At 38.0% G+C, this 26,209-nt stretch overlaps 1 protein-coding gene across 1 annotated transcript; it reads left to right on the top strand.

Annotated features, from left to right (window-relative positions):
• The first annotated feature begins 5,516 nt into the window (after positions 1–5,516).
• Positions 5,517–24,938, top strand: LOC146167912 (solute carrier family 4 member 11-like). Its single transcript, XM_083383291.1, has 24 exons — positions 5,517–5,882; positions 6,036–6,171; positions 6,979–7,144; positions 9,019–9,215; positions 10,249–10,298; positions 10,659–10,758; positions 11,285–11,407; positions 11,698–11,788; positions 12,333–12,456; positions 13,321–13,518; positions 14,216–14,300; positions 14,597–14,719; positions 15,571–15,684; positions 16,067–16,199; positions 16,895–16,968; positions 17,720–17,752; positions 18,696–18,849; positions 19,298–19,404; positions 19,788–19,956; positions 21,384–21,560; positions 22,410–22,521; positions 23,535–23,615; positions 23,817–23,986; positions 24,400–24,938. The coding sequence occupies exons 2-24, from the start codon at positions 6,156–6,158 to the stop codon at positions 24,455–24,457; spliced, it is 2,655 nt and encodes an 884-aa protein (XP_083239417.1). The 5' UTR covers positions 5,517–5,882; positions 6,036–6,155; the 3' UTR covers positions 24,458–24,938.
• The last annotated feature ends 1,271 nt before the right edge of the window (positions 24,939–26,209 follow it).

Here is a 26,209-nt window from a genome sequence, read left to right as displayed (position 1 = left end):
TCATAGGGTAATTGAAACAAGCTTTGTGTACTTAGTTTTATTGCAAAACATATAGCATATGTCCAAATGCAATTAAATATTTTTGACGTAATTTAATTTGATTTATTCGAAAGCGGCGCTTTGTGTGAACAATTCAAAGCACAAAAGGAAGGCAAAACTGCTGGTACATAAGTCGTTACTATTTGTTATAAATAACTATTAAAGAGATAAAATGAGTGTTTTTTACCGGCAAAAAGTTACCTGATGCCACCGAGTCGGAGTTTTGCGCACTATAAATGCGCCGTCAGCACTTTTTTGTAAAGGGGCGTTTTCGTTGCCCAGTGCCTATCAACCTTGCACTAGAATTGAAGTGAAGCGAGACGCCAGCCGTGCGATTGATTGGTGCGTAAACATGGTGAAACCCTAGAACTTCAACCAATAAAATATGTTTACCTTTTGGGGTTTGTCCTCGATCAACATCCTCAAGTAAAGGCTCATTTGACAGCTTGACTATATAATATATTATAAAATATTGATGAATGAATAATTCCTCTTGTGATTCCGTATGATCCATTTGTATGTCAACTTATTGTCGCCGATACTAGCTCGCCCACAATGTTGCTGTTTGCTAATCTGCACTTGAATGTTTTTGAAGATAATTGTACTGCAATTTAACAACAATGTCATAGTGGTGTTAAACTGGTTTATAACAATGGCAGCAATACTGGTGTGGGTCGCTGCCAACTGATGTTCCTTGAGTACTTCAAGAACAAGTAATCATGGTCATTCTCGAGGCGTATGTTTCATGCGAGGTCGAACAAAAACAGATAAAGCAAATTATAAACTTACATGTTACGGCAATGCGCTTGTTATTGCTTTGCTTAAATATTTTGTGTTAGCTATGATTGAATACGCAACTTTCAGCGAAAATGTATAACTACAATATATCGAAAAAAGATTGCGACAAATACAACAAAAAAGAAGGATATGCAAGTATTTTTATTCTTGACTGACAACGCGAATACCGAAAAATGTTCACCCAAGCTAGAAGTGTTGTAAACTAGTCATTTGGAAACAACTTAGGCTGCAGCTAAGTCATTTGGAAAATAACAAGTCCCAGTCGAAGTCACGAATTGTTTAAGTGAAGTTCCGGTCATTATTTAAAGCAACTCAAATCAATTAATTGATATAAAAAAAAATGTAGTGCTGAAGTCTTTACAACACTGTAAACTTGCGAGAAAAAAAACAGTGTTTATTCATTGGCAATTTGGGCGCCACGTGGCATAAAGCACTGCAATTTCGATCTCGAGGCTCGACATTTCACACGCAATAAAAAAAGCATTGTTAAGTTGTTCTACCTAAAATTCGAATAGTACTAAACTGCCATGTGTAATTAATTTGTTGCATTATTATGTGTAGAAGTTCCTGATTGGAGTTTGGAGCTAACTTGTAGCAAATATTAGGGTTGTTATTTAAGCTTGTCCCTATTGGCCTATTGGTATATTGCTTATCTGGCTAGGTCTGCATTTTTTATGTTTGTCTAATGTGTAGACCTCCTAGTCCTACTAACTACAGTATGAATTTAAATATTTTAATTTGTTTTCCACCTTTAATAGTTTTATACAATCTGTTAATATGCTCAACAACCAACGTTACCAAAAATAGATAGATGTACTATCGTTAAAGCCCGCCATTGTCAAACAACTTTTATTTAACTTAACATAGGCTTGCAGTGCGCTATTCAGAATTTCCACTTTAATTGGTAGAAATGTCGTACTAGTTTGATGCGCTATTATATCAGTACTGTGTGTTCTGATTAATTTTAGTCTGTGGCCCTCATGTTACCGGTTGTATGAGCGGTGATGCAAGCGCAAGCACAGTGTACAATGCTAAGTGAGAGTCCGATAGATGTCATGATTCCTAAAGAAACGGTCCGTTTTATACAGTATTTTGAAAAGATTTTAAAGCGGGTACATCGAAAAGCTTAAATACACTATAAACTTTCCCGTTTTTCTGTTATCTCTTCGTCGAACATTGACGCGTCTTAAAACATTGCTGAGGGACAACTTTTACAGTGATATGACAACACAGCTGAAAATCAGAACAGTTTTACAGCAGGACTTCTGTTACCAATGTAGGAAATGAATGAAAAACGGAAAGTCGCGCGCGCACGTGCTGCTGGCGCATTGAATAATTACCGAGCGAGAGAGAAAGGCGCTGCGTGGAGTAAGAGGTAGCAAGTCCGGTTTCCATCGCCAGTTCTCAACAAGCTTGACTGCACTGTCCATTTCAATTGGGCGTCCGGCTTACAGTTAAGGTTGGCTATTGTCATGCTGTTACACGTATGTGGATTTTTATCATTGTGCTAGTTCCAGAGAACGCTGTTTTTAGGGTAGCATAGTGGGTATCAGACCAAAGGGTTTTGTAGTATACAACACCTGTTTGAGGACAGAGTAGCCAATTAAATTTGAATCGTTTATATTTGATAATTCTGCAAAATACGCAAACCTTAAATCGTCATCTATAGATGTAGTTTAGACAACTGTAAAATACAGTTGGCTTTAATTTCAAGCCGCTGCCTTTTAGTTATTGTCGTTTTAATAATTTGTGAAGGTTTTGAAGACCACGTATGGCGTAAAGTAAAACATTAGTATTGAAATGGTTAGTTCAACCTTGCTCGACTGAATGGTTTGTCTGTACAATAAAATGTAGTTGATGGTCGTTTCCAGAAAATTCCCCCCTTCCGCAGTTTCCTGTTTCGTCTCGCTCCATTCAGTATCAATTCGACCTACCAAAGCATGCGTTGGTAGAGTAGGCCTATGCACAAGCAAATCTTTGGCTTTAAATGCCCGCGATTCGCCAGCTGCGCGACGTGGTGTTGTGCTTTTTGAAGAGCAACACTTTTTTTATTGTTTTACGTGTATTTAACTTACATTCGTATATTTAAACCGTCATTATTGGCGTATATACTGCGTAAGTAATTAAAGTCAGTATTTTGTCTTGGGTCGCTACCATCATTTTTCAATAATGATGTGCGTTTATGTGAGATGTATTCTAATAATTTAGCGTAATAATTGCAATACTTATTATTCAAAAAGCTGTCAAAAGAGTTGCAACTCAGTCTTCGGGAGGTTGTGGTTGTCCATTTCCTTTTTTAGTTAACATCTATCTGAAAAATGCTGAAATCGTGTAGTTTAGCAGTAACTGCTCAGCAAAACAAAACTTGTTTGTTTGTTATCTGAAAGCCGACACTGGTTTACCAAGAGCTCAGCACACTTGACTCAAAAGCATAAAACATATTTACTTGCTTTACTTTAAATCGGTCATTTTTCGGATTTCGTAAGTTTTTGGCTTTATAAAGTATTACCAATTAATTTCAACTCTATACTACTTGTAAGCAATTGCTAAGAAATCATGTACTCGTTTTGGTAATAAAGGATAATTTACACCCGACAGTTCATATGCATTATACATCGGCTGAATAAATTCACATAAAAAAGCTGCCATTCTTATATAAAAATGTAACTTTTTACTTAGCGTTATAAAATTAGGAATGTTCGTTAATTTATTGTTTAGGGCTTGAGCGTTTTCTTAAGTTAAATTTGTTTAGTAAATGTATTTCAGTCAAAACATTAAATCACCTGCCAACCGTGCAACAAAGCTATTAACCTGTGCATTGCTCATACTTGACAACTCATGTCTGCATCATGTAGGCGGAAATGTGTTAATATGTGCTAAAATTTATTTGATAAAAAACAGAGAAATAGTTCTTTTTTACTGAAATTCTTAGCGCTGATGATGCCATATAGCCGAAATATATCCTTCTGGTTAAGGTCATTTTCCCACACGTTTTTGTCTAATCCCCTAATTCCACGTACGTGACCGAAAGCACGTGTTGAAATTCATTAAATGACAAATTGCTGTCAACAAGTTACTTTGTTTTTTTTTTAACTTGGCTAAGTGTAATATTGGTGTGCTATTGTTACAATCATAACGCAAATTGATGCATGCACTGTTAAGTCGCGTACATTAAATGTTATTTTAGGTCATGCTAACTCTCGTAAAAACGGCTTATTAATCGGTAAAAAATGTGTTCTGAATACAAAATATTGATATGTTATTCAGGTTGTTAGGAAAATGTCACATCAAAGGTTTTTTACATAAGCTTCAAAACTTCTGATTATATGTTTATATATTATAGATTGCGTATTTGCATTTGCGAGCAATCCAAACCGTCAGTAACGTTCGTCGTTCGTTAGCAAATAAACATATTTTTCTATATATTTGGCTTCAGTTGTTACTGTTGTCGTACTCAAAAACGCCTGTGATACCTGGTTTATTCGATATTTTATGAATTCCTCTTAGTCTAAACTGTGACGTACATTGGGCGTTCTCGCAAAAAGCTGCCAGAATTAGTTCATCCATCGCATGTTTGTAGCTATCTGGACACGCTGATAAACGGATTAACGTGTCTTGGTGAAAGATACGAGAAAATTTGTTCCGATCTAGATGTGACGGCGTCTCTCACGCTTTCCGCGCATTGGTTTAATGTTGTTTTTTTGAAAGGTTGGGATATTTATTATTTTTCACATTTGTAGATAACATTTTGTCCAGGGGTTTCACACTAAAAATAATGGCGACTTTCATGTACCTTATATACTAATTTATTTGTAATACATACTCAAATATACGATTCAAAAAAGTTATTATTATCTGCAAAGTTATCGAAGGCGTTTTAACTATGTTCAACTTTCGTTTCTAGTAATGACAATTTCCATCCCTTCCCCTCTGGGTGAGCAAAACCGTTCGACTTGAGGCAGAAACTTTTTTTATTTAAAGCCACTGATTATATATACTATATCACCTATGATAAATTGGCAGTTAAATACAAATTCCATCCAAACATTATAGATTTGAAAACCTTTAATAAAATGGTCGCTGCTCTGATACTAAATTGGTCAACACCTAAAGGCAGTTATTTTAAGTATATAACTCACCAAAAGCCTTATACAATGGGATAAAAACATACAATACCGATCGTCCACATCAAGAACAACACGTCGAAAACGTGATTTAAATCGTGTACAGTGCCTAACACAACTCCTTGGGACAGGTGTTATAAAAACACAATTGAAACTAAACTGTGATACTTTCAAATCAAAAGTAATCTTCGTGCTAGGGTGATCAAAGACGCTATTCTTATTTGATATAAGTGAAACTAATCGGTGTGTTTTTTTGCAATTTAAATGTTGAAACAAGTTCTCGCGTGTTTTTTCTTTGTGAACATTTTGCAAAGTTTTGGAAAGAAGTCGCAGCCTGGAATTCGTCAAAACCTTTTATATCCCTACAAGCCATTCCAGTCACTGTTCTGTTAGATATTGTAAATGACAATGTGCTCGCTTAGTGATTTATCAATCGAAATACTCCAAAACTTACCTTTCTGAATGATGTTCAAGAACACTAAGCGAGCACATTGTCATTTACAATATCTAACAGAACAGTGACTGAAATGGCTTGTAGGGATATAAAAGGTTTTGACGAATTCCAGGCTGCGACTTCTGCCGTGTACATATTATCGCGTAACAAATAAAATTATTAATGACCATAAATCGAAAATTAATGCATAACAGGATGTTTGTCGCATACCTCGTCTAGCATCGTTTGGTGATGGCGAGATATGTCTGCGGATATAACGTCATGAATGCAATTCTAACGTCACAGGTGGCTGACTGTTTTTTAAATTGCCCTTTTTTCTCACAATGCCTTCTTTTTGGATGCGCTGTATAAATTGAGCTACACACTTCGCACTGACTGCAAAAGTAGCGAGGCACTTGGAGACTTATTTTGTGAAGAGCCTTGCTTTAATCTGAGTTCCACCTGAAAACCGCGTCACTAATAGCTTGGTAAGTTGCATCTTGCTGATGTATTAAATTTGGAAGAAAATATTTAGATGTAGTGTTTACAATTTTAATATACGAATTATCAATTTGTAGTGACGTTTTGTCGTTATTTCAAACTGTGCTTTATATATATTTTAAGACAACCTATTTTTGTAGTGTTTAACACGTATGCCTTCACACCACGATCTCAGCAGACAACAACTATCAGTCTACAAACGTAAAAAGAAAAAGTTTACCGCTACAGATCTTACGTAAATTCTACAAACCTACTAAAGAATGTCGAACGAAACTTGTAAGTAACTCTTATTTTTACGCTCGCCGAAACTTAAAACGCCATGAGTTTTAAGATGCAATAGGTTATTAAATCATTAAAAATGGCATGCGTCTTTGTTTTATTGAAATCTAAATGTTTGTGTGATCCACCTTTTTGTGTATGGATCAGTTAATTAGTGTGTGTTGTAGCCTAATTTCAGCCTCTTTAGTGCCATAAAAACAGCTAAAAATTAAACATCGTGATTGTTTTAAATAACCGGAATTTGCTATTTGTTAAATGTTTTTTAGATTAAACTTTTAGATGTGTAGTTATTAGGACTAAATAAATTTATATCAATAGTTTACTCCCGAACTGGTATAACACGATTTTTTAGTATATACCACTTTATTTAAACTGTTTATAATTCCAATTTAGCAGTTTTAGGGGTTATTTGTACAAAATATAGATGCTAAATATGTTTTACCCTTTAGCTTTGTAGTTATTTGAATTTTATAGTTTTGTATTAAGAAGTTATTACAACAAAATATTCTTAATTATTAATTAATTGTTGGTTATATTGTGTTAGTTTTTACAAAGGGCTACTGATAAAGATAGTATTATTTTGATATTGACACTAAAACGTCCTAATATTCACTAAATTGTATGAACGGTTTTAAAACAGGCAAAACATAAAATGAATACCGGTTTTTATAAACCACTTGCAATTGTTCCTTTGCACTTGTCCTTGGAAAGATGTCAACTGGCCAGTGACATCAAAACCCTATAAAAAAGTTATGCGCCTGTTTAAAGTTTATTTTACCCTTTAAACGTCACCCATGCATGCAGCCAATGGATCCGTGCAGCAGTACGACAACCAAGTATTCGAAGACGAATTGCCGACAAACGGCATTGCCAGTTCGGGTGATGTGGTGGTCAACGTAGACCAGGACGTTTCGCCTGGCATGGCGCAAATGAAGGAGCTGGCAAGACTGCGCCGGCTAGAGGCTAAAGAGTAAGTGGCGTACCGGGTGTTTGTTTGTGGAATTTTTTATGACGTCAAAATAAATCTTTTACGTTAATCGGCTTTTTCGGTAATCGGATCGTTCATTGTTAGTTGTTTTATACGGTACTTCGAAGTGGTCGCACATCGTCCATATTATATTTTAAACATGTACCCATTTTTATTAGAAATATTTATGAAATTATCCTAATCAGAATGTAAATTTAAAACATTTGAACAATACTCTGTTTTGTTTAAAATATATCCTCGCTTGAATGATATAACTAACACCTAGTTAATCATGAGACAACGCTTTTTCAGAGGTTACTTATTTAATGACGTAATCAATTTCACAGAAGCTCGCTTTAGCATGGCGTATGCAGAACGGATTACCAGTAGTCGACACCCTTTTGCAACACGAGCAAGGATATGCAGAAATGCTGTCATCACAATTTAAAACCCGGGACCAACTCCCAGAATACTTTTATGTCGAGTTACCACCCTGTCAGTTGCTATGTTAACCTTCCATCGGTGTATGTACTCCAGTATACTAAATTAACATGCTGTGTCGTGAAAAAATGTTCAGTCGAATTAAGCGGAAGTGCGTCATGCAACGGTCACGGGGGAGTGAGGTGCAGTTAAATTAGGGTTAATTTTCTGTGTCCACTGCAGTGCAGAAGCAAAGCTTATAGTGTTGTAGATTCCCAGGGAGCAGCGAAAGACCGTTAGGTCATCAAAGTCAGCCGCTCCCTGACCGCAATATAATCAGAATACATGTACAGGTACGGCAAATTAAATCATTAAAAAACAAATTTAAATACAATGAAACAACATAATTTTGGCCACATTAGTGGCTGCTATAACAGTGAACAACCTTTGTAGAACAACAAAACAAAAAGAGGTATAAACAAACAGCAAAAAACAAAAGGGCAACGGTGCAAAACAAGCGACAGAAGGGGCACAATTTGTGAATGGCACCTTTGCCATACAATACAATAATTACAATGATAACTAAATACAATACAATGGTAACAATACAATAAAACACGAACAAGGGTATAACAAACAGAAACAAAAATATAACAATGCAACGGAATGGAGCGGGGACGATACAACAGCCAAAAAAATAAATAAACAACTAATACAGGCACGTTAGAGAAGGTTCCGTAAGCGACCTAGCGTGACGGTTGCTAGGCTGCGTTTACCATGTTTTTTTGGACCACGTGGTTTTGGTTTGTTGTGATCACACGAGGTAGGATTCAAAGTAAGCTTGTTTTATCGATCGTACGAAAGATTTAAAGGGCAGTGATTTAACATTACAAGGGATGGTTTCCCAATATTGCGAACCTAAATATCCGAATGTATTTTTTCCCGAGTCAGTTTTTACCTTAGGACGGAAATAATTTTGCTGATCATGTAGTCGTGTGTTGTAAGAGTGTATACTAGTTAGGGGAACATGCAAATTGAAGAAAGCATCCGGTAAGTTTTTTGTTTGACCATCGAAAACTAGCCACTTCGGGTTCGAGCTTCGCTTATTTTACAGGTTTGCAAATCAGTTAGTATACGTGACTGCCAACTCGTTTACAGTTCAGTAATGCATCTTTCGAATAGTTTTATCTTTCTGTTAATCGTGCAATCGTGACTAAACAAATTACCGAGCGATAGCCTCCCCAATTTTAGCCTCCTGGTTTCTGTCGCGCGTCGCTACCGGGCGTCAGGTCGCCAGAATGACTTGCAGTGTAAGCGACGCGGCGTCGCGTTGACAGCGTTTTAAGCACATCTCCTGATAGCCGCGGACCGCCAGGCGCGCGCGAAATTTCGTCGCGGAAGTCTTGAATGACTGTGCGCGACGCTGTGTTTCAACTGCTCCATATGTCCTTATTCAGGCTTCGCGAGACCTCGCTCAGTCCCAGCGTGGACTACGAGGAGGTGATGAACGCGCAGCATCTCGCAGACGAAGTAAGCGAGAGCGACCACGACGAGGACAGTCCGCGCTTCATTAAGACCGAGATCCGTCCCGGTATCCACCTGAATCGCAAGCACAGCGCAAGTCGCAGGAGAATGTCACGCGACGATATCGAAGGTAAACAACGCGACTGTTTTATTTGCGCATTATTTTTCTACAGTAAAGGTCTGCCGTTTTTTGATCGCTGGTAAACTCGGTAATTTTGCTTGCGGTGACATTAAAATTTTGGAAATTACGTCATAGCTTGATGTCATTAGCCAATAACCATGTAGAAAGCTCCGTAACCAGTCGAACTCATGTGCAGAAATATGTGTTCCACTAAAATCGAGTCAAAATAAGTTCCAAATAGAAGGGGCCATGTATTTGGGTCCGCTCTGATCCAAAAGGTGTTGTCAAATGTATATAGTTAAAAATACCACTGCACTATCGGCGATTGCCAAACAATGCCTACCTGTGGCCAATGCGTTTCCATGTAGAGAATGCGACTGGGTTAGTGCACTAAATCTGCAGTAAATGCTATGAAAATACATAACGTAAGGTATCACTTTAAAGTTTGAAGGTACTGAAACTGCGATCTTTGGTAACACACTTATCTTGATTTTTAAACCTCGGAATTCGAGATGTTGACAAAATTGTTGGGCGAACATTCGTATAGCATATGCAACACAGTAAACGTTTCCTGTAATGCGATGACGTATTTCAAACGAGCGAGTCAATATCTGACTCATACATTGTTTGCATGTTTTTTGTGAGTTTAGTGTGTCTCTGTGTTTCCCGTAAAATCACCACTAAGTGATTTGCCGTTTAAACCAGGGCATTGTTACGACGCCGGCTCAGTAAAGGTTGCAACCATGTTGCGCAATTTCGAAGTCTCGTCGAGAACTTTCTCATAATGCTTGACCCGCGCCAATACAGAGGATTCGCGCCGGCGGTAACTGGTTAGAAGACAATAACGCCATCTTTCGCCAGTAACTGGCGCAGTGTTCCGTGTGATTGCACAAAATGCGCAGGCGGCTGGCATTACCTTCCCGCCTGTACAACACATTATTGCGTCAAATTTCTACGTCACTGCGAGCTGACGTACAAATTGTGGTTAAGGCTCGCTGTTAGAGTACAGACAAATAAACCTATACCTCTATACTTTTCGCAGACTACGAAGACGAGTTCCAACATCGCGAGCTGATATTAAAGATTCGAAAGGTATGTGACGTCAATTACCGGTCTTACAACGTTTTTTGTTTGTCGATTTAATTTATTGTGTAGAAGATTAAATAACTTAAATATATATGGAGGTGTTGCAATGCTATGAGTCTATTGGGTAGGCGATTATGTGACTGTTTAAAGCGTTACTGGTGTTTCTGATTTTGTTATTACTTGCTAACTATGAATTAATACCTCTACCTACAAATTCAAACCAGAAAATCCAATATAGACTTTTCTAAAACATTAGTACCACAAACACTTCCCTTGTTAAACTTTGAGTAATGTCGTCGCAAATCAAACGATTTGCAAATAAAAAAAATTAAGCCGACTACTAACCAACCAGTTTTTCTCCCCCAGACTCTACCTTTGAAAAACTTTCGCGATGAAATTCGAGCCAGCAGAGACCTTGAAAAGTTCTTGGTTTCTCCTGTTGTTCTTCTTGATGTTCCGCACACCAGTAAGAATTAAACATTATATTTTCTACTTAGCTATTTGAAAAAAACATTGTTTTTCGGCGACACCATCTCTGTTTTTTGGGCCAATTTGCATAACCTGCCTTAGCTTATTGACAGTGCCAAATAAACACTGACAAACCGGTTAAGAGTGTTTACAGAGTTTAAGGCCTTTGAAATAATTTAAAAATACGCCTTTTCTTATTTTGATCAATAATGTTATATTAATTACAAACACATGGTTTTGTCGTGCAAACAGGCATGCTTCCTGTTGAGAGATAAAAACGGTGTTGATTTGTTTGGTTAGTTGTCGGGCGCGCGACTAAAATCGAAAGAAACGCTATGCTATCTTATTTCTTGATGGCGCACGTAGGATTTATTTTCAACTGTATCTTTTCAATCAATGTCGCAAACATGACCTCGTTGCGCTAAACGGCGATATGCTGTTTGCTGATTGGGTCGTGTCAACAATCAACGATTCTCTAAAAAAAATAGCAACGTTAATAACACCGCTGTTCTCCCAAAATCCAGGCCTCGATCGTATCATGGACGACTTGCTCACCAAGCTCCAGAAGGACTTGGACGTGGACGAGAAAATCACGTCGCAAGCCAGCAAGGCCTTTTTCACCTTTCAAGAACAGTACGACGATTCCCGTAAGAGTTTGTTCGTCTATATTTGAAGAACGCTCTCTGTAGGTATATGCGGCATTGCGGTAGTCTCGGTAAATGTTTTCGCACAGCACGACAAACTCTTATCAACCGATGTTTTCCACTTGTTTTCAGGTATCAACGCCGCGGTTATTTGCAAGTGTTTATTTAGCACTTATATTTTCTGCAAACTCATAGTTTTCGGAGATTTCGACGCTTAGCGATCGCGCACCTTGGTCGAAATGTTGGCCGTCGCGCCGCTTTTCGCGGAAATTGACGCCATATTTGTTTTTTAGTTGCGTCAGTGGACCAGCTTCGCGAGACCATTCAGGGCGTGCTCTACAAACCGAACGGAGCCGAGTACCAGGAGAGCTGGGTCACTGCATTGTGAGTTCTGAATTAGTTGCCAGGCCGCAACCGTTGCATTGCGTCATTCAAATATAATCTTGCAAACAGCGTGGTGTCGACTTAAATAGACGCCGTTTACCTATTACTTGATACTTGAAGTGTTTTGAACAAAATGACTGTGACCTTGTACATATATATTGACTCAGTCATTACCAATGATTTTATTAATCACTAATGGTTTTATAAGCTAATAATTTGCTTGGTCGATTTTTCTAATTTTCAATTGATTTATCTGAGCATATAGTATTTCAACCATTGTGTTTTTGACTTTGTTATTGACTTGTTGTATGTTAAACAGCAAATGTGGTCCATTCACTTTATTTGTTATTTGAACTTGGTATTTTATAGAAACAACCGGACTGATTTTTATATTGCAGCTATATAACTTGGGGTGCATTTAAAAAAAATGAAAAATGTTCAGCCTTGTCAAAACACCGGTTCAAACCAGGCGTTGTTAACTACACAGTCCTCCCTATTCATTAAGAATAGAACCACCAAAAACAAGGCTAATTTCTGCACCCAGATGTTCGCTGCCGATGTTGAAGAAAAGTCACGTGGGTATTGCTCGCTTGCGCCACCCACTGAACTTGGGAAACAAATGCGAGGAGGTTTCTTTTGTGCTTGCCGTCATTGCTCCCAAAAAGGAGGTGAGTGTTGTGCTGATTGAAATTTGTGATCGTGCAAAAAGGCGTGGGTTAGATTTAATACAAGTCTTCCTGGCAACCTTGGTAAAATTACAATTATTAATTTGTTTTCCTTTAAAAACCAGTTTCATATTGCCAAGTTGCTGTAAAACACATACAACAAAAATTCTGTTTGAAGAAACCACACGGCAAACGCGAAAATTGTGAATAAAAAGGAATTCAACAAGTTTAAAATTGCGTTTATTTTTGGTTTAATTTTGGCATGGGACAGCACGCTACATTCTCTACAATGTTTTAAAGTCGGAGTTATAAAATGTTCACTCGTGTCCAGGATGTTTTTGTTTACTCGTAACAGTCCTGCCTTGGTACGTTTGAAGTGTGCGGTGGCCACTTACCTACACATACCTACTATGAGCATTGCTCAGTTAGCAATCCTGTAAGCACATCATCCTGAGGGGCTGAAAAATGCTACTATTCTGTAATGCAATCACGAAATACAGTTTGTCGATGTCCATTGTTAGTGTTGCTACGTGCTTATCCGTGATAGTTTATGTATATAAAGTGAGTTACCCTTTTGTTATATTTACAGCTCGGTGCATACATTGTACTTAACGACGTAGAAACAGCATACTGTATTCAGAACATTACGCTTTATGGCATTACCAGTGAGACTACTTAAAAACAGGCGTCAGGCTCGTACAGTGTCGGGTCTCATAATTCTGCACGTGATCTCGTTGATGGAATAATGGACATAGAAATCCATTTGCAGACTGTTTACAAAAAGAATTCGGATTTTGTAAATAATACAGCTACAGGACACTTGTTGCCGACTTTTCATCGTTTTTCTATATCTTGATCACGCGGCAGAAATTCACAAAGAACGCGGTCGAGATTGGTCGCACCTTCTCCTCGATGATGTGCAACTCCTCCTTCCGCCACGAGCTCATGCAGGCCTCTTCAGAGGAGGACTTTAAAGGTGTCCTGGTCAAGCAGAGCTTCCGCTACAAGCGCCAGTTCCGCGAGTCGCTCTCCGAGTATCCGGAATCGATCGACGAGGAATTCATGGTGAGCGATTTCTTCCCCGTGCGCAACCGCTGTTTGACTGTTTTTCAAATACAATCATCATTTTTGTTTTGAGATGAGGAAGTTAGCAAAAAATGAAAAATTCTTAGGCACGCACAAGTACACTTTTGTATCATTATCGTTTCGTGACAGGCACGTTTAGTTGAAAAAATTAACGCATAACTGTACGGTTTTGTGATAAACGAGTAACATATGTGACTCTGGTCATAGTTTTTTTTGTTTAATCCTAACATTCTATTTCACTGACAAGGTTCAATTTAGTGGAACCTTAAGTTGTAAGAAAAGGTGTTTAGTTGTTGGAGTTTTTGCTCTTCGAGTAAGCCATCGAGTTTTTCTTTTAAGTTAAAATAATCTCCTTCTGCAGACACCAGACGTCTACACATACACCAGACGTCTGATTGTCTTGTTTAAAAGCCCTTTGAGTAGCACAAATGTGAGAAAAAATCGACAAAACAAGCGAGCACAATACCGCGTTACTGTAAGGCACTGAGTAGGAGTTTTGCCTATCCTCGCTGTGGCAGGAGGTTACCTTAATAGCGCCTAAATGGCTCTGTGGGTCAAATGTCTTTACGTTGCGGCCGATAAACCAACTACAGCAGTTGTTGTTGTTGGCGAAACCTTAGTGCCCGCGCCTCTTTGTTAATCTCCGGCTTTATATTGTTTTGCCGCTGTCGTACAGGACTACTCGATGAAGCAGGTGGGCCGCGGCCTGGTCGACGATATCAAGCGGAGATGGCCGCATTACTGGTCCGACTACAAAGATGGTAGGCCTTTGCGTGTTTTCTGTCGAGTAATAACCCTATGCGTTTTCACGGCAATGCCATTATGCGAACATACTTTTTTCACTTTACTTTGGTCAAATCTATTGAATAAATAGCTTGTCCACGCACGATCAAAAACCAGCAAACCTCTACCGATTTGTACAGAATGATTCCAAATGCTGTGATTGTAAGTATTTACAGTTGGATAAAACTTCGCTTTAGTTAGTGTCATTTGCAAACAAATTATTATATATATATTTTTTTTTCTTGTAAATCCTTAATGACGTATTTCCCTTCAGGTGTCGTGGGGAAACGAACGATTCACAAGTTGCTCTCTACAACATTCTTTCTTTATTTTGCTTGCCTCCTGCCGGACATCGCCTTTGGAAGTCTATATGAAGAGAACACTAATGGAAAAATCGGTAAGGCGGCCTGAGTATTGAAATCATTTGCAGAATCGACAAAATCAAAAACTGTATTGAAACTATTGGATATTGTAGCGTTAAAAATAAAAAGGCTACTGGAGCGTAATTGTAATTGTCTAGTTTTAGAACCGCAGATTGTTCACAGTAAAAATGTATTGGTATACAGTGGGCAAAGTCTTAAGCACACAGTCAAAGGTTGAAATCCTTTTCCGTGCTGCAATTAATACTTGCCTTCCGGGCTTGAACTTGAGAGTTTAACATGCCGTTTTGCATCAATACAGCCCGGTTTATCAAGTTGTTTATGGCATCATACAAACCTAACGACTCGTTTGACGCCATACACAGTTTACCGCATAGATTTATAACGTCGTTTTAATGACAAACTTATTCTTATCGCAATATATCAGCTTACCTATGCAATTAAATGACGTCAATGTCTGAGAATGTTGTTGTAAAATTATTTATTTGAAGTTAAAAAAATAGTCAACAGGGAAAAATGCCTATACATCTGTCGAATGTCCATTATTCTGTAAAATGGCCAAGTTTTTGTTTAAAATGAACACGGTTTGTAATTGTTTTTTTCCTGCATTTTACATTTCATTTTTCGTGCAATATTAAAAACAGATATCAGTTGCTTGCGATGAACACACCTTAGGTCTATTGTACACTGTCCGTTACTTACCCATTGCCGTGATGGCTTTTTACCCAGTCGCGACACGTTTTACTGACGTCACACCTGCCTCGATTGCAATTTCTTGAAAAGTAATTGCAAAACAATCTGCATGACACAAACACCGATCCAGTGCCGCCTTTCATTGTCCGGTACACTTATGTTTATTTTTCCACAGGCGTAATGTCATGCATTGTATCGCAAACGATCGGAGGCCTTGCATTTGCACTGTTCAGCGGTCAGCCAATGCTTATCTTGCTCACAACCGCACCGCTGGCCCTCTACGTGAAAGGTACAACAACAAACTCCTTTGCACTCTTGATAAGTATCATTAGCGGGCGGACGGGTTGACCAACCAGAATAACTTTTGTTTCGATAACTCCTTACTGTATGTTTTACTTATGTTTGTAGCGACGTTCCAACTTTAAATGCTTTACAACAATTTACCAGAGATGGTTAAAGCTTTTTTTTCAAAAGAGATTTCTTAACCAAGTGTCGTTAGTTGATAGAAATCTACGGATGGCTGCTGTTTAAAGCTATTAATTGGACCTATTTCAGAAAATAAATGTCGCTCCCAAATCCATTGAATTGGATGTTTGACTCCAGTTTTCTATCGGTAAAAACTTTTCTTTGATTTCTCTTTTTTTGCTTAAGTTACGTGATATGCTTTACAGTTATCAAGCTTGTGAGCACTCAGTTCGGTCTCGATTTCGCCTCAATGTACACGATGACTGGAGTTTGGAACAGCTTTTTCGTCATTACACAGTCGGTGTTCAATCTCAGCAAGCTAATGAAATATTCCACAAGGTACGTTAAGCCACACTTCTTTATTCAATAATGGATGTTTACTGTTTACCTTGCACAATGCTTTTATAAAAACTATGGGATTAGTCTGAAACAGTAGTAAGTCTTATCACCTTGCCGTGCATTAAAGGCGATTGTCAGGCTATGATATTGCTGTTTACTAGGATGTGTGTCGCGACCTTTTTATATTTTAGCGTAATGCAAACTGAAAAAGAACCGCTGATCCAAGGTGTTTTGTAGTAAGCTTTCTGACTACTGAAAAATGGTATTTTCGGTAAAATTATACCTATAAAAGTTTATCTTATTTCTCTTTGAATCCTATATGCTCTGTGGTTTGGGGTATGTCCAGGGGCTAAGCAAACTGTTTTTTTTTATAAAGCGTTTGTTCTAGAATCAGATCTGCGATTGCCAAGCTATTAAGCTGTTTGCAAGAAAAGTTCTCGGCTAATGTTTTTGATTCTGTCATATTATATTTTTAGCCAATGTTCAATATATTTTATAAATCCCTGTTTTACTGAAACAATTGCGCTTTCATACATTCCCAAGCACTAAAAAAAGGAATGGTAAAAAAAATAACATTTTTTTATTAGTAAATTGCGGTTGTAGACAAACGTTTGCAAAACAACAAAATTAAAGCGTTTTTTCGACATATTTTGTGTATAGTGTTTCGGAAAAGTTCATGTTTTCCTCCAACGCAGGTCGACTGAGGAGATTTTCGGCTTCTTCATCGCCCTTGCCTTTACAGCCGATGCCATAAAGGCAACTATCACCAGTAAGTCTCGCCAAAAACGCTACCGTTTTACCAGCTTAAAGCAAAAGCAATTTTCTATGGGTGTTCCAATCGAAAAGTCAGTTATTTAGTTAACACGTAAACTAAAAGCTTAAGGCATTGATAACTTGTTTAATCAACATAGCGTAAATATACCTCTCTGATATATTTATGAGACGAGATCTATGATTAAAAAAATGAGATTTCGTGCTGGAGTTATTTCGAGAAGATGGTTGGCCGACTGAAAAGCCGATGCTAAGCCAAATATAAGTTCGTGCCATCAGATTTAAATGACGCCCGTACTTGTAAATTTCGCTTGTCCCATCACCAATTAGCGGTCGACAATTCTCGGGATAGGCGCTGTTTGGTTATTCGTTCCCAGGCGGCCTTGCCAATGTAAATGCAAAATGAAAGTGGAAACGTAGATTGTGAAGGTGCATTGTTTGGCATTGCAGATAATTAATGTTTCGACCAGCGTATAAAAGCAAAATTATTCCGTTCTCGAATGTGGTTTTTCAATCGCATGTACGCTCGTATACGGGCGGCAATTCGTTTTATTGATTAACGTGGAATTTCATTTGCTGTAAGCCAATTTTGTTTAAAAGCGACTCGCCGCGCTATTCACTTGTGGCGCATCGGACGCAGTTCACCCGCGGTTTAGCCGCATCTTTCCGAGAACGCCGTGCCGAGCGAAAATTAATCTCCTGCGAGAATGTAAATCATAATTAAGCCGAAGCTTTTGTATCTTTTGCAGATTTCAACAAGAACTACAACTTCCTGCCTGCAGGTGAGATTTTTTCCCGGTGTTTTATGTCGCGAACGCGCCACCATCTGCAGTCCTGCACTTATTGTACTGCAAACATGAGATACTTTTGGAAATTGAAAAATGAATTAGACACATAACGACCAATTGGTGGTAGTAGTTGTAATGGTGAAAGTAGTCGGGTCATGATTTGTAAGGAACCAAATGCTATAAATTAAATAATTGTGTCCTATACCAGTTTTCCTGTAAAATTGGTTTGCGGTAAAGTAACCATGGCTATATTCATAAATCGTTGCGCGAAAGGGCACACACCAAGAAACCACCACAGCAGCATCACCTCACATCACAACACTTCTGACATGGACGTAATGAGAAGGAATACCCGCCCGCCCATCGATCCCAACGCCAGTCGCCACACAAAACAAACTGTTGTCACGAACGTCGAGCAAATTGTCGACGAAACAAACTGGCTGCAATTTTTGCGTCTGCTTCATAACCCAGGCTGAATTGCACATGCTTGGCTCCGCCCGTTTTCGCGCAATGCTATTTGTTGTTCGGACACGGTATTCGATCGATGGGCGACGGCTTGGGGGTGTTTTGTGGTATTCACCTCCGGCCACAGCTGGTGTGCATGGTTCTCTCCGGTGACACTGTTTGGGGCGGGGTTTGCAGATAACACTGCGCTAATCGAGTCGTTTTTTTGTCACCATGAAAATCTGAACCAACCATATGCTGCCTTCATTTTATACGATATGTTCTGCACCACAATATTTTGTGTGTATGTACAGTAATAGTTCGACTGATCAAACAATTATATTAATTTAAATTATGATGGACGCAGCTGTTATAAAACATGCAGTAGTATTTCGGCTATTGCAAAAGCTTTTTGTGTCCTATAAGATGGCCACAACAAGTTATCCCACACGCGCGGTTCACTCAGTTTAACGATTTTTGTGCTCCTATACAGGCGAAGTTCTCAACGAAACCATAAGGAATAATAGCGCTTACGGCAATCACTGCGATGCAACGATGTGCTATCGGCCTGAGAACTCCATCCTCTTTCTTTTTCTGATGCTTGGGACCCTCTGGCTCGGCCTCACCCTTCTTAAGTTTGATCAGTCGTAAGTTATAGTTGTCCATACGTTTGTTTCTTCCCGGTACCTTGATTCACTATACGGTGTGTTAGGCTTTGGTTAGGATTTTTTCAAATTCAGAACTGAATATAAATGGCTTTTGATGGAATACTTTTAAAATAAGGAAAACACTTTGAAACTGTTGTTTTATTTGCATCGTTTTGCGAAAAAACATTTTCACGAAACACGCTGGACAGGTAGGTCAAGTTGTTTTGTAATTAACCTTAAGGAGTTGGTTTTACTTACTGGTCCTTTTTACTAGCTAGTTATTTTCTGGCCGAGTAGAGTTTGAAGAATCATTGCAATTACATATAATTTACAACCTCAAACAGTTAGCTTCTTGTATTTATATTGAGTAATATATCGGCCCATGTATATTGACATTGACAAATTCGAAAAAGTTATTTATACATTTCAATTCAATTCATGTTTACAGGCAATTTCTTTCCGCTACCAAAAGGGAGATCTTGGCCGACTACGCACTCCCCATTTCGGTGATCTTTTTCACCCTTATTGGAGCCCTTGGCTTTCAAGCAATATCGCGTGAGTAGCTGGGCAGAATGCGGTCACGCGTTATTGCCTTTGCAAACCAACCACAAAGAACAGTTCTCTTTGTTCCCACCAAGCGTATATTCTGTTTTCGGGAGAACAAAATCCCTTACGCTTCAACTAACTAAAGCAGTACGCGTGTTGTCTAGTTTTACAAGTGGGCGTTTTCCATTGCATTAAGTTAACAGATAGAATTTACGTAAAGTTGGACATTGAAACCAACATTTATCTCATTCTCATTTGTTTTGTGTGAAATGCCTATTTATTAAGGATGTTAAAAAACTTTAAAGCATTTACTGTCGAGCGTAACTATGTTTTAAACTCTAGTTAGTTTTAAGCACTGTACTTTACTTAAAAGATCAATACCTCTCTTGCAGTGGAACCTTTTAACTACGACAACACTAAGAAACTGTTCACCATACCACCGATACACGAGCTTCAGCCCCTGGCCCACGTTGGCGCTATGGGACTCGGCTTATGTCTCAGCTGCCTGTTTTTCGTCGACCAAAACGTATCTGCCGCCGTGGTCAACGCTCCACAAAACAAGTAAGCGACCATTGCATATGGGATGTGGATTATATATACAATCGCGAAATTGGCCCCGCCATACAAGTATCTTTCTAAAAAAATCGCTAAAAGGTTTGTACAGAACCAAAAATAATTAATAACCCATATAACAACATTAATACAAAACTCTTTAATTCTTCATTAAGAAGAATAGACATTTTGTCTTTCTGCGTTTTTTAACCTTTGTGCATTTTTTTTTTTGGTTCTGCAACTATGCTTACTAGTTTGGTTTTTGCCAAATACTCTGAAAAGTCGTCTGCTGTAGCAAACATCCACAGTATCAGTGCTCTAGCGCCACCCTAGTATAGCTGTTAACCACACTAAAGAAAATATTTAAAAGATTTTGAACCGTTCGCAAAAGGTGGTTGTTTGCAATGCTCTTGTGGTTAATGCCTATTCTTAAGTTGGCTGCGAATGCTTGAGTGGTGTGGTCGACTGAACGCAATACAAAAACATGATATAATCGATATCTGAAAAGATCTCATTAAAGATAACGGTTATTGCAATATCACGCTCCCGATAATCAGTTTCTTATCACGATAATTTTACGTCACAGCAAACTGCAATCCTCGTCCAAATCTCGGTTCCACAGTTGTGGATCACTTATGTGCAGTAGTAAGCAAATAGGCGCGGCCCATATTCTCGCCAAAGCACCACACAAATAATGACATTTGACAATACGTATCACTTCATCTGCTAAATATTAAATTTGCCTTAAAAATAAATATAAATTTTGATAATTGCGATGAAACATAGTGTACTCGTCGCGCTAAAAGTACGTTGCTGCCCATCTATCTCGGTTTGCTGAATAAATTATTGACTACATCAGAGCCTCACATTTTCAAAATTAATCATTTTCCACATTTTTACCCTCGATCCGAATGTTTCATATTTGCGGAAAGTATTATTTCCATGTAACAACTAACCGTTACGCGCATGTTTTATCAGATTTCATAGTTTACAATGTGTAAACTTTACATCGTCCCGCATATTTATGTGTATAGATCAGGGGTTCTTAAACTGGGGTCCAATAACTAGTTTTAAGGGGTCCATGAAGGCCTAATTAAAATAGTCGTGTATATTCAAGAAGTAATCAATTTTTCAAAAAACAAAGTTTAATTAATTAAAAATAAAACGGTTCTGCAATGTTTAGACTTAGTTACACTTTCACATTTTTCGAAATCAGAAGATTAATGAAGTCTATTTGTATTGTGACGTCAATTTATAACGTCATTTTTGATATTTTTTAGGCAAAAAAAATTAGGGTTCGCCGTAAAAAAGTTTAAGAACCCCTGTTATAGATGTTTCAGTCTCATTACAACCGAAAAAAAGTAATGAAAGTAGTCCATTCAAAAACCCGGTCACGAACGTTTCACCATACAGTTATAACGCCTCGTTTCCAACAGGTTGAAAAAGGGTCCCGCCTACCACTGGGATCTATTCGTGGTTGGTGTCATAAACATCCCCCTATCCATCTTCAACCTGCCCTGGGTGCACGCTGCCCTCCCACACTCGCCGCTGCACGTGAAGGCACTTGCTGACGTTGAACAGCACGTTTCCAACCTGGGCGCAGTCAACGACGAGTAAGCGCCGATTGTCATATTTGTATTCATACTCGGCGCCATAACAGATGCAGGCGTTCGTTGTTTTTCAGCGAGCAAAGCCATGTTTACTTAGCGTAAATCAGTGCCTTCCAATTGGTGTTCCACGCCCTGTAGTACCAGACAACAACTATTCGAAAAGCTGCTGTATAATAATAGTATTAATAGCACACAACCACGCATTTGAGGATTTTTGTGCAAACAAGAACAACTAGCCTGTGGTGAGGTTCAAACTCACGCCCTCCGGCCAAACTGGCTCTACCGACTGAGCTACGCAGGTTCAGGGGAAGCTTCTAATAGTTATTTCTCGACCAGCTACCCCTATGCCTGCGTAGTATAGCTCAGTCGGTTTAGCGACGGCCCCGGCTTCGGCCGGAGGTCATGAGTTCTAACCTAAATTATAGACCGACATTACTATTTTCTGTAGTTTGAAAATAGCAAACTTTATGGTTACATTGTTTATGGTAAAAATGTTTTTGATACAAATAGTTATTCCTTTTGGCGAAAATTGCGCGAAAGTTAAGCGAAGTTTATGTTTTTGAAATGTTTATTTTTAACTGCAATGGATTACCTTGGCTCAGTCAAATTTCGTCTATAAAGTGAGATCGTAGAAATCATTGCTTAGGTTCATTGTAGTATAATAACGTTATGTCTATCACATAGCAAAAGCACACCTGCTCCGCTTAACCCAGCAAAGAGCAATTTTTCAACCAGTTATTACAAACGTAAAAAATGTCTCTTGTCAAAATTGCCTTTTAGTCGGCTCAATTTCTATATCATCAAAAAGTGTTCATAGCAATATCGAAAAGTGACCACCTCTTGTGAATTTAGAATCGTGAAAGTTCGCGAAACTCGTCTCACCAGTATTATCTCACATGTGCTCATCGGCTTGTCTCTGCTTTTCGTCCAGCATCTGCAGAACATCCCCATAGCTGTCCTGCAGGTGAGAATCAACATAAAGTGCTCGATTCTTTACGAATTACAGGCTGTGTAATGTGTATACCTACATATTTAATATTAACTTATCAAAGGACAATTCAAACAATTAGCGACGAAGCGTGTTTGTTCGACTTACTGTACAACACACGACAGTTGACAATAAATAAACTGTGATAATTAGAATAACAAAAAAGTCCAGTCCAGTTAATTCACATCTAAGTTGTTAGCCTCGGTAAAAAATTACAACTCTGCATGCAGTAATCATATTTCGAATGCAATAGATTGCTTTAAACTTTTTTACATACATGTTAATAGCGGCGGTTGCTCATCATGTTTAACTTGTCAAAAATGTAAAAGTTATGCCAACTAATTTGTGTATACAAGTATTGCTTCTATTGTTCGAGACACTCAATATGGCCTACAAAGCAAGAATATCTAAATCAGAATATTCTACAAAGCGGTAGCATTAAGACCAACAACATAATAAATTTTGCAGTAATAATCACGACAGAAAAAGATCTAAAATCGCCTGAATGAGACCTAAACATGTAAAAATAATTCCTAAATTTATCAAAATATGGCCTTAATGGATAAAATAACGCCTCGAACTGTAGAGTGAGGTTATGGAACCATTGGGGACATCTGTCTGGCGTGGCCGTTTTGCTGTCGACGTTTGGGCGCCCTGGTTTGAACGGCACCCTTACCGGATTGTTTGTCCCTGTTTGGGGTTAGGGGGGAAGTGGGTGGGTTAGAATTTGGATTAGGGTTGAAATTGTTAAGGGAGTTAATGATAAGGGGGTTGGGGTGTAGGGTTAGCTGGAACGTTGTGATTTTCTGGCAATTTAGGTTTTATTCTGACGAATTTAGGGTTTTATTCCGATTTAGACCTTACTACGACTATTAGGTATTAGTCTTATTTTGGTCTTACTCTGAAATGTGCTTTATTCCGATTTTGATGTTGTTCTAATTTTCGATTAAAGGCTGGAGTCCTATTGTTCATTGTGTGTATATGTTTAGGGTTTATTTCTTTACCTTGGGTTTTCATCGTTCGGTGGCAACCAGATGTTTGACAGGATGATGCTCATCTTCACCGAAGGCGTAAGTAGTTAGTTTCAATTTTATTTCGGCCGAACCGCAGCTTAAATAACTGAGTAATATTCAAGCAAACAAACAATATTTTTTTAATTGTATGGTTGACAATTGTTTTTTTTTTTAACTATAGCTCCAGTAACAGATAATTTGTATTATGAGCTACCTTACAGGCTTAGCGTTTTACCAAATCGATGTTTCATTCGACAGAGCTCCTACCCGCCAAACCATTACATCCGGAAGGTTCCACACAGAAAGCTGCACCTGTTTACCTTAGTGCAAGTGCTACAGCTGGTGGTTGTAGCGGGCTTCGGTTTTGCAAATGAGTTCTATCTCAAGATGATCTTTCCAGTTATTATTCTTCTTCTTTTGCCAATAAGGTATCGTCACTGTAGGGAGTTACTATGTATAAATTTAATAAACTCGTGTCGAGCTCAAAGTTTGAATTTCAATTGTGTAAATAAATCAATGACTTTAAATTTTATTTTAGGGCAAACAATAAGATGTTTAGTCACAAGTAACAAACGGAACAATTTAATGAAGTGCTAAAAGTGATTAACCGAAACTGACACATGTTGCATACTAGCACCTCTTTTCAGCAACAGTTTTTAAATACTATTTTGAACATTCGTTTAATAATCTTGGCAAATTGATTATAGCAATTACGTCTTTTGGAACAGATTAATTTTTACCGGAATCCAAGTTACAACAATCATATATATATAATTATTTATCTTGTATTCTGTAGGTTGAATTGACGCAGTATTGTACTAACAATCTTCCAACATTACAGGCATTTACTCCTTCCTCGCATTATTGAGCGAAAGTATTTGGCTGTGCTCGACTCCTAAGGAATCTCCTAGCATCGTCTCGCTGTTGACGGATCTTTCTGGCAGAACATCTCTCTTTTTGTTATTCACTATATTCTATAACCATGCATCATGTACGGACCTTAATCAACAAAGATTTCCCGTTTTAATTATTGTTGTAGTGATAAAAAGTGTGTGCTGTTAAACACTTTTGTTGTAAAACTTTTAATTGACCGGAATGTTGACAGCAATTCATCGAGCATTCCGTTCGACTGCGTTACTATAAATATTGTTTTTAACCGCCGATTTACCCAATGTACAGATAGAATACCCCCTTCAGTGCCTTTTATTGTTTTTTCCACAAGGTGGTGCTATGTTGTTGTTTTTTCTTCCGTCGTAGTTCACATTTACGCTTCGGCTTCCGACTAACGGCACGTTTACTAATTATTTTAGTTTTAACCATTGTTTGTCATAACTGCAGCTGTAAATGACATGTGAGTAGCAATAAAATAGAAATAATCCATTTTCGCTATCTTATAGAAAATAACATAAAACATAAATAATTTGTATTTTGATGAGCGTAAGCTTTGTAACATTGATCTTTCTTTCTTTAGTGGCGCAGGCGGGCCAACTGTTGTTGAAAAATAGTTTGCTCTGTAGCGCCAAATAACGGCTAGATTTATATATATTAACTTGGAATAAGTTTGACGTATTTGCAAAAACTGAGTTATCGTTCGTTACGCTATGACACACTATCATTGCGATTAAACTCTACTAATTTAAGGGGCAGTTAAGACATCAAAGTAAGATAAACAAATGATTTGTCGCCGCATCACTTAATAAATAGTGTGTAAATTAACCTGAAAATTTATACATAGCAGGTATGCGGAGTCCATTTAAAACTAACGGAAGTTTAATGACGAGGGTGGCTGTGTAGTTCACGAGGCGAGAGCCGGCGACTGCCTATGGTCGCTTACGTGATCCTAGCCAAAACTGACTCCAAAGAACAGGCCGCTAAATTTCCTGTCCTTTTCATTGCCAAAAGTGTGCCGAGAAACTTATTGTTATTTTGGAAATTAGAGTATTTGTATTGCCAAAATGCATATGCGCAAACATTTAAGGCTTAAAACCGCACTACCCATTATAAACTATTTATATTGAGACATTTACATTTATTTTGTCGTGTTTTAAGGGCGATTGTAAAATTACTCTATTGTTGGTCTGTTAAAAGTGTGCCGCAAAATATTTAAGATATTTTTAGTGTGCCGAAAGCCAAAAAAGTTTGGGAACCACTGCACTAAGGTATCGATTTATTCGTAGGTTGTGCAATGATGAATGGCTAAATATTTAAAAAATAAATTAAAAAAAATAATTTTAACAATGAAAGCTTTGAGAATGGGAAAATTAAAACATTTACATATAAATATTTTTATCTATATTTTTTTTCGCGCAGGCGAGATAATGTCGTTTAGTACACTTCGGACCCGGGTGTTAACTACTTTTGATGCTATTTTTTAGTTTAAATTCATTAGCTTTTTTGGTTTAAAAAGAATTCCGCTTCTAACAGTTTTGATTGTTTTACTTAATTTTTGGAAGATCCTAGTGTTTTTAATTTTAAGCGATTGAGGTTTTGTTGAATCGATTTCCGTTTTGTTTATAGAGTTGCTTGTGAAAGCCGATTAGGCCGTCCAAAACAACTGTTGTTTTAGTCAGTTATTATTTTATCGTCGACCAACAGTCTGTTAATACCCTTTTTTCCAAGTTTAAAAAGTATTTTGTATTTTTCTCACCCTC

The sequence above is a fragment of the Ascidiella aspersa genome, chromosome 1 (genome assembly GCF_963924565.1).
Source record: "Ascidiella aspersa chromosome 1, kaAscAspe10.2, whole genome shotgun sequence".
In the NCBI taxonomy this organism is placed as follows: Eukaryota; Metazoa; Chordata; class Ascidiacea; order Phlebobranchia; family Ascidiidae; genus Ascidiella; species Ascidiella aspersa.
The sequence above is the reverse complement of the archived record's forward strand: the minus strand, read 5'-3'. Positions and strand labels throughout refer to the sequence as shown.